The following is a 13,163-nucleotide window of genomic DNA, read 5'->3' as shown; positions in this document are numbered from 1 at the left end:
GGGGCATGTACGTTGGTTGCGGGCACATCTCCCGGTGGGGGGTGTGCAGGAGGCAGCTGGTCGATGTCTCTCTCTCAGCGATGTTTCTAGCTCTCTGTCCCTCTCCCTTCCTCTCTGTGAAAAATCAATAAAATATATTTAAAAATAAAAAAATAAAAAATAAGCGGCACCAAGGACCTGGCGCCGACAAACCAACATTTGGCTTCCCCCAATGGGACACAGGCCCGCCACCACCCTGGAGTGACACCCCACAAAATTGCAGCCAACGCTGCTAATGCTGCTAAGACCTCATGGCGCCAAATGCAGCCCACAGCCCAGCCCAGCCTGGAAACGGTGGCTGTGGGTGCCGGGTAATGATGTCACGTAGCAGTACCTGGCTTCCTCTCCCTAGAGACTAGCCTCCTTGGAGTTTCTTCAGCCCAGGAACTCGACTTGCTTTATAGCCAGGTGCAAACATTTTACAGTTTAACCAAATATTTGTGAAGCGTTTTCCCATGCCTCATCTCATTTGATCCTTACAGAAGTCCTAGAGTAGGTAGGTAGGAGACTTGGTAGAATCCTATTATAACATCGTTCACCGGCCATACAAAATTATCGACTTATAAATCAGGCTGCTATATTTAGTCAAACATTTAATTAACTCACTCCTAATGTCTTGGCAGGACCAGACCAAATAATTTTGCGGGCCTTATACAGCCCACAGGCCAGATGTTCCCCACCCCTGCTGTAAGGAAACGAAGAATTCAAGGCTGCACCACAAAGGTTGGCCACTAGACATATTGTATGCTCAATGATGGATTTAGCCACAAAGCCTACTGGAGATTTCTAGGTTCAATATTCTGTGGCCTTGGTGAGAAAATGAGCTAGTTTTCTCACTTCTCAAAGTTGTGCAGGAGATGCTTCACAAAAATACTAGATTCAATGTACACATCTCACTGGAACTCAAGATAATGCACACCTAGAGGTTAAGGCTCACATAATATTATGACTACATCAAACTTTGCAGTATATAGCCATTAACATTCTGGAGAACCTCTGGGAAATAATAATCTACAACATTCCTATTACATGGTTAATAAAACTTGTAGTTTTAATATGCAGAGACTGAAAGCAGATTACTGGTTGCCAGGGGCTGGGTAGAGAGGATAAGGGAAGAGACTGCTTAATGGGTAAGGGACTTACTATTGATGAAAATGTTTGGGTTTTTTGTGTGTATGTTTTTTTCTGATTTCTTCCTTTTTTCTTTTTTATTTCAGAGAGGAAGGGAGAGGATGAGAGATATATTAACATCAATGATGAGAATCTGACTGGCTGCCTCCTGCACGCCCTCTACTAGGGATAGAGCCTGCAACGTGGGCATGTGCCCTTGACCGGAATCAAACCCGGGACCCTTCAGTCCACAGGCTGATGCTCTATCCATTAAGCCAAACTAGCTAGGACTCATGAAAATGTTTTGAAACTAGATAGGTGTTAATAAATGTTACTGTATTGTACTAAAGTTATAGGGGGTACCTTGTAAATTATATAAATGTCTAACCAGACGTCCTCAAGCCACATGTGGGTGTTTTTGCCGTTTTGTTTTTCTACTTCAAAATAAGATATGTGCAGTGTGCAAAGGAATTTGTTCATAGTTTTTTTTAAACTATAGTCCGGCCCTCCAACGGTCTGAGGGACAGTGAACTGGCCCCCTGTTTAAAAAGTTTGAGGACCCCTGGTAACCACTATGCTGCATACCTCATAATATTGAATGTCAATTATAATAGAAACAATTTTTTAAAAGAAACAAACAAGCCTTAGCTGGTTTGGCTCAGTGGCTAGAGCATTGGCCTGTGGACTGAGGGGTCCCAGGTTCAATTCCAGTCAGGGGCATATGCCCAGGTTGTGGGCCTGATCCCCAGTGAGGGGCATGCAGGAGGCAGCCAATCAATGATTCCCTCTCATCACTGATGTTTCTATCTCTCTTTCCCTTCCTCTCTGAAATCAATAAAAACATATTTAAAAATAAGTAAATAAAATAAAACTAAGATGAGCCAGTGTGGCTCAGTTGGTTGGGCATTGCTCCATGCACCAAAAGGTTGATGATTTGAAGGTTCGATTCACCATCAGAGCACATGCCTGGGTTGATGGCTGGATCCCCAGGAGGGGGCCTTCAGGAAGCAGCTGATCAATGTTCAGCTCTCACACTGATGTTTCTCTTTCTCACTCTCCCTCTCCCTTCCTCTCTCTCTAAAAATCAATAAAAATATTTTTTAAAGTAAGACTTAATTTTGTTTTGTGAATTTCACCTCAAATTTTAAAAAGTGAGGTTTTTAAGTTCCCATATCCATCTCAGAAAACTAACAATTATCTCTTTGTTCTTCTCTACTACTAGTGCTACAAAAAGTATTTTTTGCTACTAATGAAAGATGTCGGAGAAGGGAAAAGTTCTTTAGAACTACACAGTAAGACAATTCCGTTTCTACAAATCCCTCTATAATTAGACTAACTGATTTTTTAAAAATATTTTTTTATTGATTTCAGAGAGGAAAAGAGGGAGAGAGGGAGAAACATCAATGATGAGAGAGAACCATTGATCGGCTGACTGCCTCCTGCACACCCCACACTGGGGACTGAGCCCGCAACCCTGGCATGTGCCCTAACCGGGAAATGAACTCAGGAACCCTTTAGTCCGCAGGCCGACACTCTATCCACTGAGCCAAACTGGCTAGGGCAGACTAACAGTAATTTTAGTAAAAGTGGTTTCCAAACCCAGACAATTTATAGAAGAATAAAAGGCAAAGCTCCTCCTAGTTATAACCCAGGCAGCAGATTTATACCAAGACTACCCAGGGCAAACAGGCTCTTAAGCTATCTTAGCTAAATACAACATTGCATTTCATGTTCTACACCAGAAGCCACCACCAAGAAAAGGAATTTGCCTAACTCTCAGTGAATCGGGAATTATTCTCATCATTCACTTATTAAAAAACTAAGTTATTTAGACAGAAGCTTTGTTTTTCTAAACTCCCAGGCAGTTCTTTTGATACAAAGGGTTGAACATCATAGAATATATTACCCAAACATGTTGGAATAAATTGCACTTTACATATCAGACATAGTTATAAGGATAAATATTCCAAGAGCCAACACACATGCTTATAAACAAACAAACAAAAAAAGATGAAAAGATGCTTACCCTGTTGCTAAGGACCTTTTGGACAGGCTCAGAATCATCAAACACAACGAAACCAAAATTGGGCAATTTCCCACCACTGTTAATGCGCAGCTCCACCACATTCCCATAATCTGAAAATGAAATACAAATTCTCAAATAACTTATTAGGACATTTCTTTTAAATAATACACACACACTATCCAATACGACATGGCTACAGAGTACGTGACATGTGGCTAGTTCAAAACAAGACATGCATTAAGGGTAAAAACACATGACTCTGAAGACTGAGAATAGAAAAATGTATATTATCTCTTACATATTTTTATATGTTGAAATGACAGCTTAGATACCTTGTGTTAAATAATTACATATATGGATCATCTTCTATTTCTACTGGGCAATGCTGCATTAGATTAATCTAGTGTTTAAAACTCAATCACCTACTTTGAAAGAAATCTTTAAGCTCTGATTTGTCGACCTCATGAGGAAGATTGCCAATGAAGAGTTGGTGACTGTCAGGGTGTCTCACGATTCTTCGGGGTTCAACATCACCTTGCTCACCAGCCTCACGGACTTAAGAGAAAACAAAAGCAACAAGGAAAGACAAAGACACCTTTCAGTGACTGTACCATACAAGTGTTTTCTCTTTACCCTAAATACAGGTAATTTCAACTCTCAGGTAATTTTTTAATCTAAGAAAATATTGAGCACAGCCCTCCCCTGAAACAAGGTACCCACTTAAAAATCCCCCACACTAGAAAGGTCATTCTTCTGAGCTCTTACTTGGTCTAGGTCCCCTCTGGGGAGGAATATTTATCCGTTGTTCTCGAACTCTTTGATCCCTCTGAGGCCTCTGCGGTGGAATCTGAGATTCAGGCTTAGACTCTGGGCGAGGCTGAAACATTTCTAAGTTAACTTTTGTGTAAAAATAAAGCATGCTTACTTTTTTCTTGTGAAGTTTCTTAGCTAACAATAAGGTTTAAACTAGAATATGACAATTCCCTCTCACACACAAAAACCATTAAAAACTATCTTTTACCCTTCTCCTCTGGTCTTATAATACTAGTTTCCACATTCTCTAAAGCACTATGAAACCACAGTACACAAAATAAAAATAGATTCGTCTTAATATGCAAGCTGAATTTGAAATTTACCTGTGAAGCTGGTACTTTAACAACATGAGGCGGTATCCCAGTAACTGGAACAGCACCACTGGGTGGAAGGTTCTTACTGGTCACAGATGCCCAGGAAAATGTCTAAGGTAACAAACACCAATACCAGCTGATTATACCATACATTAAAACAATATAAAAGCCATTAGTTCTTGATTTCTTGTACATGATATATGTATCACATTTTCATAGGCAGGGTAGTTTATAAGTATCTTGAGATTACCCTTCCCCCTCCCCATTTACAAATTTAGTACTAAAATTTCTTAGAAATGCTATGATACAAACACTGATCCAATGTTACCAATTTTAGAATTATCTTAAACCCCTTTTCTATCTATATAAAAATCACCAAATCCTGTTATTTAATTTTGAATTATCTTCTTTCCATCTCCATTGCCATGTCTCTAGTCCAAAATATCATTCATTTTCTCTCTCTCCAGAATTAATATAACAGCCACCTAACAACTGATCATTCATTCTCAATCCAGCCAACCTACTTTTCAACCTGCACGGCACTAAAACATTTCTTCACAGAGTACCAAATGCAAAGGTTCTGGGAGTTCAGTTATCATCATCCTGATGTGACAGGAGTTACTGAAAAGTTTCAACATTTTGAAATCAGGTTTCTCATCAGGAAAGTAGTTACATTTCAACAGTTTGCTTCTACTCCTACCATAAAGTTATCCTCAATTAGATTTCATCAAAAAAGGGAGGAATGTCTATTGTGTCATATTTTTTTTAAAGATACATCACCACTTGTTTATTATAACAAGCATGTAATAATCTGCAATTTAAAAGATGAAATATTAAAAAGATGAGGGGTTGTTGATATGGTGATAAAACAACACCTGAAATTTCTGGTACAAAAAGTATTGAAGATTCCTTAGAGGGGAAAGAAAAGTTACTTTTGATTTTATAAAGCAATATGCATCTCTTATCTGAGGCATGGTTCAATGTGTAAGAAATTTCCCTGAGCCACCAATATGAAAATGCACATACCGAAGTCAACCAAGCATAACAAGAGAGAAATTTAACCCTTTGCACTCGCCTGCTTTTTTCTCGATTCCTTTATTCTAATGCTAACCATGTTGAGTCACACTCGACATCCGAGTGCAAAAGGTTAAAAGTATATGAGAAGGAGGGTAAAAATAAAGACATGCTACACACCCTCAAGTCTTCCTGCGCTGTCTGAGCGATGTCTGTGGGTGCTGGGGAAGAACTCTTCTGAGCATCCTCAGGAGCAGTTTCCTCCAATACTGGCTCACACTTCTCCTCTTGGATTTCAGATACAGGTTCCTGCTCCGGTTCTGGTTCAGGATCAGGCTCAGGTTCAGCAACAGGTTCCTCTAAATGTTCTTCCAAGTCATTGCTTTCACAGAAAAATTTGAGAAATATCATTCTACCTCCATTGATTTAGCAAAAAATTCTCAAGTATTTATTAATTAACTATAGAACCCAAAAACAGATATAAGAAATTCATGTCTGAGTATTAAAACAAGGCAGTTTTTTAGAAAAGCACTCAATGAGTCCGGCTGGTGTGGCTCCCATGGTTGAGTGTCAACCTATGAATCAGGAGTTCACAGTTCAATTCCCAAGTTGCAGGCTCTATCCCCAGAAGCCGGGGAAGAGGGGAGGGGGAGAGGGTGGTGCAGGAAGCAGCCAACCAATAATTCTCTCTCATAATTGATGTTTCTCTCTCTCTTGCTCTTCCCCTCTGAAATTAATAAAAATATATTTTTTAAAAAACAACAAACAGAAAAGCACTCAATGAGCAAACCTTAACTACAGTTAGATTGGCTCAATTCTCATAAGCAAATGCATCAAAATGATCGAAATGGATCAAAACTATTACAATTTTCCAATCACACAACTCTAACAGGCTGTGAGGAGGGGGCAAGGGTAGTTGAGCTGTTCAATAGGTACAGTTTGTTTTGCAGGATGAAAAGCTCCAGAGATGTGTTGTACTACCATGTGCATATAGTTAACACTACTATACATTACACTTAAAATGGTTAAGAAGGTAAAACCTCTCAATAAAAGAGGTAAAAAAAGACATTAGTTATGATTCAGAATAATAGTTCTTTAACTTTCACTTAAATCAGTTTGTTCAAGCTGTAGATGTTTTCTCCCCTGAAATTCTAACTCAGTAGGTTTGTGGTAGAATAAGTCATTTTCAACCAGCAATGCAGGTGAATACTGTGATTAAGTTCATCAGTGCACCTTAAGAAACATATGAAAATATCCTTTAAGCACTGAATATTAACATTACTAGTATCACATGGCAACACATAAATATTGTAGTAATTTCTGTTACTATCTAACACATTTCTGTTCTGGTTGCAGATTTTAAAAAAACACATAAGATACAGTAGCACATTTATTGTCTCAGTTAATTAATGATATTCTTTACTGCTACAAATCATGTTTGAATTTCTATCTATTTATGCCTAATCTGCAAACAAGTCATAGTAACTTTATAGTCATCCTCTTCCCCAAAGCATTTAATGCAGTGGCTTGCTAGGATGTGTTCATTACTTGGTAAGAAAGCCTAACTCTTTTACACTTCTACCCAGAAAAAACCTAAGCCAAAAAGCAACTGGTAGATGCTATTTAAATAGTCCTCATAATGCAAAGTATATTGAACACATTATAGATTTTTGGAAGCTCAAAGGTACCAAAAGTAAAATCTTTCTTTTGGGAAATTATCTCTATTTTCTGAGATAATTCTGAGATTACATGACTGCCCTCCAACAAAGGGAAAGACCAAACAACCCCAATTCTCAAGAGCTCTGGACAGAAAAAGTTTTCCTTACCTGACAGTCTGATCATAGAAAGTTCCACCATCATCAGGTACCGCTTCTGGTGTTTGCTGTCTTTCTTCAGGTTCCTCTACTTCTTCCTCAGATTCTAAGTGAGAAAAGAAACGTAAAGTACTTTGTGGTTACTTAATTCACAAATAAATTCTCTTTCACAATGTTCATCATAATAAAAAATGCAGACTTAAGCAAATATATATTTAAAAAGTCAAGAAAATAAGGCAATTTAGTAAAATCATAGCATAGGCTTTAAGGACACTGTAGTGTCGGGTTAAGAACATGGAATCTGAAGTCATATTGCCAGTAATCCAATACAGACTGTACCACTATATCATCTATATGCCATCGGGAAAATTGCCTGTCTTTATTGCAGTGCCCTAATCTATTAACCTTTTGCACTCGGATGTCGAGTGTGACTCGACACGGTTAGCATCGGTAGCAGCTCGAGAAAAAAGCAAGCGAGTGCAAAGGGTTAAATGGGAACAACAGTGCCTAAAGTACTTACTTATCTATAAGGCTATAGTATTACATAATAAATATAAAGCACTTAGAATCCTCTCAGCCATACAGAAATTATTCTGAGACAATTCTCCATGTGTCTCTTGTGTTTCTACACATCTTACAATTGAGGCAATGGCTATCCTTTGTTCCAGACTATCTTTTAAGAACATTTACAGAGCAAACAATCTCAGAAAACAGTGTCTCCCTCCAGATACAAAGGCAGGCATGTTTACTGTCCATTCTGAAAGATCTGGGTTCCCTAAACTTAAGGTTCCATTCTTATAACGCATCCCATTGTAATGCAGGTATCATTTGGACTTCAATATCCTGTGGAAATTGTGACAAAAAAATGCTACTTATTTTTGCTGTAATAGCCTGTCTACTTCTGACTTAGGAGTTTTATGTCTTCTACCAATATCCATGAACTTGTTAGCTTCAAGTAGGTTAAAAACATACAGGCCCTTGTAACTTGACAATTACAAGTTGTTAATGAAGAATACAGAGTATAACAAAAACATTCAAGTAACCCATATTCTTTCAGGTCAATTAATGCCATCAAAAAAATTTAGGCAAGTAACTTACCCTCCTGAGGCTCAGTGACAAAGCCACCAAAGACCTCATCTTGGTATCTGAAGATATCATTGTGAACGTAGAACTTATTTGCAACAGAGCCCTGCAACACCAAAAAGTTTTTACTTACTCAGCAGACTTTTAAAAAGCCAAATCACCCTACACTGGCAGTTCTCAACTATAGGCATTATTGCCCCTCCAAGGAGCTACTTAGCAATACCTGCAGGCATTTCCGTTTTCACATAGAGAGTGAAACTGACAACTGAGTAGAGGACAGGGATGCTGCTAAGCATCCTTTAAATGCACAGAACAGCCAGCCACAACAAAGACTTATTGGCCTAAAATATTAACTGTGCCAAGGTTATAAAACCCTACTCTACATTATGGCTGTTAAAAACAACACTCAAATATATGGTTTGCTCGGTTTTATTTTTTTGAAATTATAAGAAAAAGTTTATTTAGAAAGCTACATAGGTAGTAGAAGTGAGCCAGCTGGGCTGCATAAGCTCAGGAATCAAGTTACAGAGGCAGAGGAAGAGCTCTTAGAGCTTAGGAGAGAGAAAGGCAAAGGTAATGTGCCTGGGGGCAGGGGGGATTGGGGGGGGGAGTGGAGAAGGGGAAGGGAAAGGTGCTAGCATGCTCTCAAGTGAAAGAGCCTCAAATATATGGTTTGCTTTAAATACCAACAGTTGGATGCCCAGAATGTGATAAAGCTTTAAGGATGTAAGATGCCACAGCCCTCACCTCAAATCATTTCTTGAACAACAAATACCTATTACCACCTTCAGCCGATATTTTAAATTCCCTAATTCTGTACCCAAGACTATTGATACAAGCACTCAAGAGTGGGGTAGCTGAAAAAGTTTGCCTATACTAGATTTAAGATACTCTAGTCTAAATCCAAATATGTCAACTCCTAGTTATTCAACCTCTAAGACTGTTTCCTCAGCTGTAAAAAGGAATACCAACATATACCTTAGAGCTTTCAGTATTAAATGAGATAGTCTTTCCCTCTTTTATATCCCAACTAATTCCATGCAGATTCAGAAAGTCATCAGCAGTTTTACACTGTAGATAATCAAAGCCTTCCTCTAAAAATTATGACTACAATGACATGTAATTTTCAAAGACAACTGAATTATTTTATGTTCAAACAGTAAAATGATAGGGGGCTTTTAGATTCACAATCCTAAACAGAATATTATCTTAAGAGTAATGGTAAAGAAAACATTTAATCAGCAAGTCCTTATGGAGCCACTTCCACAGACTTAAGCAGATAGGCTTCCTGCCATGGTTCAGTCTGGACCAGTTGGGAAAACAGTACAAAAGCAATTATTCAACATATATCTGTGGTCCTTTAATAAGCATGATAACTAAAAAGAGCCAGGGCTTCTTGAAGAAAATAGCTGATCCAGGGCTGGGGCTGGGGCTGGGGCTGGGGCAGGGGCTGGAGCTGAAGCAGAGACAGTGCAAGATGAGCCTGAAGCATCTTCTGCCACAAAGTTACAAAGTGATTAAAAAAAAAAAAAAAAATATACACACACACACACACACACACACAGAAGCTGGCTTAAAAGGGTTCACACTTACCATTTCTGGGACATTTTAGACATTAATATAAAGTTAGCAATGGATTAAATCCATCACATAAAACTTCATGAATGACAAGAGATAGGAGAAAAGGCAAAGCTTTTTACAGTAGAATACCAATTAATATTGAATGATAGAATCATATAATCATCATTTGTAACTATTCAGAGTAGCAGTTAGTTCTGGCAAGAATCATCAATGAATGAAAAAACTAGTACATAAGTTTGATGAAGAACAGGGTATTTGGCCCTAGCTGGTTTGGCTCAGTGGATAGAGCATCAGCCTGAGGACTGAAGGGTCCTGGGTTCGATTCTGGTCAAGGGTTCATGCCTGGGTTTTACAGGCTCTATCCCTAGTAAGGGGGGCAGGGCTGTAGAAGGCAGCCAATCAATGATTCTCTCTCATCACTGATGTTTCTCTCTCTCTCTCTCTCCCCCACTTCCTCTCTGAAATCAATAAAAACATTTAAAAAAAAAGAACAGGGTATTTGCAGTCTCAAGGAACCACCCACAATCTACACTAATAAAAGAGAAACATGCAAATTAACCATCACTCTGCTACACCCACAGCCACACCCACCAGCCAATCAGGAACAAGTATGCAAATTAACCCAACCAAGATGGCGGCCACCCACGGAGCTGGAGCAAGCAGAAGGCTTGGGTTGCCCTGGCAATGGAGGAAGCCAAGCTTCCCTACCTGGCCGGCCCTGGCCTCAGCTCAAGGCTACAAAGTTTCAATTATAGAAGATAAATAAATCCTAGATACTTGCTTCCAGCTGGCCCTGGCCTCTGCTCAAAGAGGCACTAGGGGAAAAAAAAAAAAGGAGGGGCTGGGACCTTGGGTTGCTGGGGGGATGGGATGGCAGGGGCCGTTGGGGGTAAGCAGTCAAGCAGGGGGGCCAATTGGGGGTGAGCAGGCCGTCAGCGGGGGGCGGGCAGTTTGGAGTGAGCAGGCCAGCAGGGGGGGTCACTGAGGGTGAGCAGGCCACTGGGAAGGGCAGATGGGGGCAAGCAGGCCAGCAGGAGGGGCAGTTGAGGGTGAGCAGGCTGGCATGGGGGCAGTTGGGGCGATCTGGCTGGCTGGGGGGCATTTGGGGGCGAGCAGGCCAGTGGCAGGGGGCAGTTGGGGGCAAGCAGGCTGGCAGGCAGAGTGGTTAGGGGCAATCAGGCAGGTAGGCAGGTGAGCAGCTGGAGCCATCAGTCCCAGATTATGAGAGGAATGTTGGACTGCCGGTTTAAGCCCGATCCCTGTAAACCGGCAGTAGGACATCATTCGAGGGGTCCCAGATTGGAGAGGGTGCAGGCCGGGCTGAGGAACACCACCCCCACACTCATGCACGAATTTCATGCACTGGGCCACTAGTTTATTTATAAACGAGCAAAGTAAAACTTCAGAGTGATGAAACCTGTTGACCATCGCCTTAAGTGGCGAAAGTTAACATCACTAATAAGAGGATTAAAGGAAATCAAGAGCCTCCCTAACATGAGGCAATGAAAGAACTTAAGTGTATAACTTAAATCTAATCACAAGAAGTACCAGACAATTCAAACTGAGGCATTCTACAAAGTAACTTGATCATACTCTTCCAAAATGTCAATGCCATCAAAAAATAAAAGTAAACTATCAGAGCTATACACAATGTGTACCCCTTCCTGTACTCAATCTTGGAACGGGGAGGTGGATGGGGATTACTGTAAAGGACATTATTGGGAAGATAACCAAAATTTAAATATGGACTATAGATTAATTACTATATTACATCAATACTTCATGAATTTGATAACTATACTATGGTTATGATATGCTCACTTAAGTATTTGAAGATGACTAGGCATATTTCTAACTAACTATCAAATGGCTTAGAAATTAAAATGATAGGTTAATAGAAAAAGATTTCTAAATGTATGGACAAGTGTTGACAGTGGCTCTAGGTAAGAAGTATATAGGAGTTAATTGTACTGTTGTTATAACTTTTCTTTAAATTGGAAATTTCAAAATGAATACTTTTTAAGAGATACACAACCATTCACTGTTTCTTTTTTCATACCTCAGGAGCAAGGACAAATGTCTGCATGAATCTCCTCAAAGCCTGGTTATTATTGGAGAGCAATCCCATCACCTGGACCACCACACCATCATTCAAAGTGGCATGAGCATCAACATGGCGAATCTTAGTGTGGCAATTGGTGAAGTTTTGTGACATCACTTTCCTATGGATTTCCTAAGGAATGAAAGCATAGGTTAATGCCTTAAAACTTACATAATCCCCAACAACAAAAAATTTCCCACATAACACAAGTAAAAAGAATTTACATGTTTAAATTACAAACTATACAGACCCTATTCTGATTTGTCTTCTTTTTTTATATGTAACAGCTTGAGCCAAACTGATGACATATGGCAGGCAGCAAGATGTCAAATGCTCCCCCATAACTTGCTTTAATATAGTATACTTAAGAGGCCCGGTGCACAAAATGTGTGCACTGGAGGGGGGGAGGGTGTCAGGGGGAGGCAGAGAAGGAAGAGGGGGTCCCTCAGCCAGGCCTGAGCCCCCTCACAGTCCAGGACCCCTCACTCCTTACCTCGCGGCTCGCTGCTCCTTAGCACTGCCGCAGAAGCGGGAGAGGCTCCCACCACCACCACAGAGCGCCATAAGCCCAGCTTCTGGATGAGCGGCACATTCCCTGTGGGAGCGCACTGACCACCAAGGGACAGCTCCGGCATTGAGCATCTGCCCCCTGGTGGTCAATACGCATCATAGCAACCAATCGTTCTGCCGTAAAGGTCACTTAGGCTTTTATTATATAGATTCCTTGTGACCACCCCTGAGCCTTTTAAATTATTGTATTGAACATACCTAAAAATATTTACAGCCCGTGCCGGTTTAGCTCAGTGGATAGAGTATAAGCCTGGGGACTGAAGGGTCCCAGGTTTGATTCTGGTCAAGGGCACATGCCCAATGCGGAGCATGCAGGAGGCAGCCAATCAATGATTCTCTCTCATCACTGATGTTTCTCTCTCTCCTCCCTCCCTTCCTCTCTGAAATCAATAAAAATGTAGTTAAAAAAATATGTAGAAGTTTATAATAGATGACCCCATGCTAAAACCAATAATCTCCTCATATATACAAAAAACTTCACAATATGTAATACAAAATGAGAAATGTGACATCATAAGCATTTCAATAACTACCGTATTAACCCTTTGCACTCGCTTGCTTTTTTCTCAATTCCTTTTTATTCAACTAGGGATTTAATTTTTTAAATACCCCAGATTTTACAAAGCGCGGCAGTAGAATAAAAAACTGGAGTTTCTTTTCATACAAACTTATTTATTTGAATTTTTTTATATTTCAAA

The 13,163-nt window shown here is 40.0% G+C and overlaps 1 protein-coding gene across 4 annotated transcripts in view; it reads right to left on the bottom strand.

The window, feature by feature from the left end:
• G3BP1 (G3BP stress granule assembly factor 1) overlaps window positions 1-13,163 on the bottom strand; it is a 49,753-nt gene that overhangs the window by 15,048 nt on the left and 21,542 nt on the right. For all 4 annotated transcript variants that reach the window (XR_008556414.1, XR_008556413.1, XM_008152240.3 and 1 more), the window contains 8 exons: window positions 11,854-12,027; window positions 8,229-8,319; window positions 7,143-7,236; window positions 5,497-5,698; window positions 4,312-4,413; window positions 3,941-4,052; window positions 3,602-3,730; window positions 3,176-3,285 (listed from right to left, as the gene is read on the bottom strand). Coding sequence is in view for 2 of the 4 variants with exons in the window: in XM_008152240.3 (XP_008150462.1) it covers window positions 3,176-3,285; window positions 3,602-3,730; window positions 3,941-4,052; window positions 4,312-4,413; window positions 5,497-5,698; window positions 7,143-7,236; window positions 8,229-8,319; window positions 11,854-12,027 (1,014 nt within the window). In the remaining 2 variants the exon portion in view is untranslated. The remainder of the gene's footprint in view (window positions 1-3,175; window positions 3,286-3,601; window positions 3,731-3,940; window positions 4,053-4,311; window positions 4,414-5,496; window positions 5,699-7,142; window positions 7,237-8,228; window positions 8,320-11,853; window positions 12,028-13,163) is intronic.

The sequence above is a fragment of the Eptesicus fuscus genome, chromosome 6, assembly GCF_027574615.1.
Source record: "Eptesicus fuscus isolate TK198812 chromosome 6, DD_ASM_mEF_20220401, whole genome shotgun sequence".
Lineage (NCBI taxonomy): Eukaryota > Metazoa > Chordata > Mammalia > Chiroptera > Vespertilionidae > Eptesicus > Eptesicus fuscus.
Note: the sequence above shows the minus strand (reverse complement) of the source record. Positions and strands in the feature narration are given on the sequence as shown.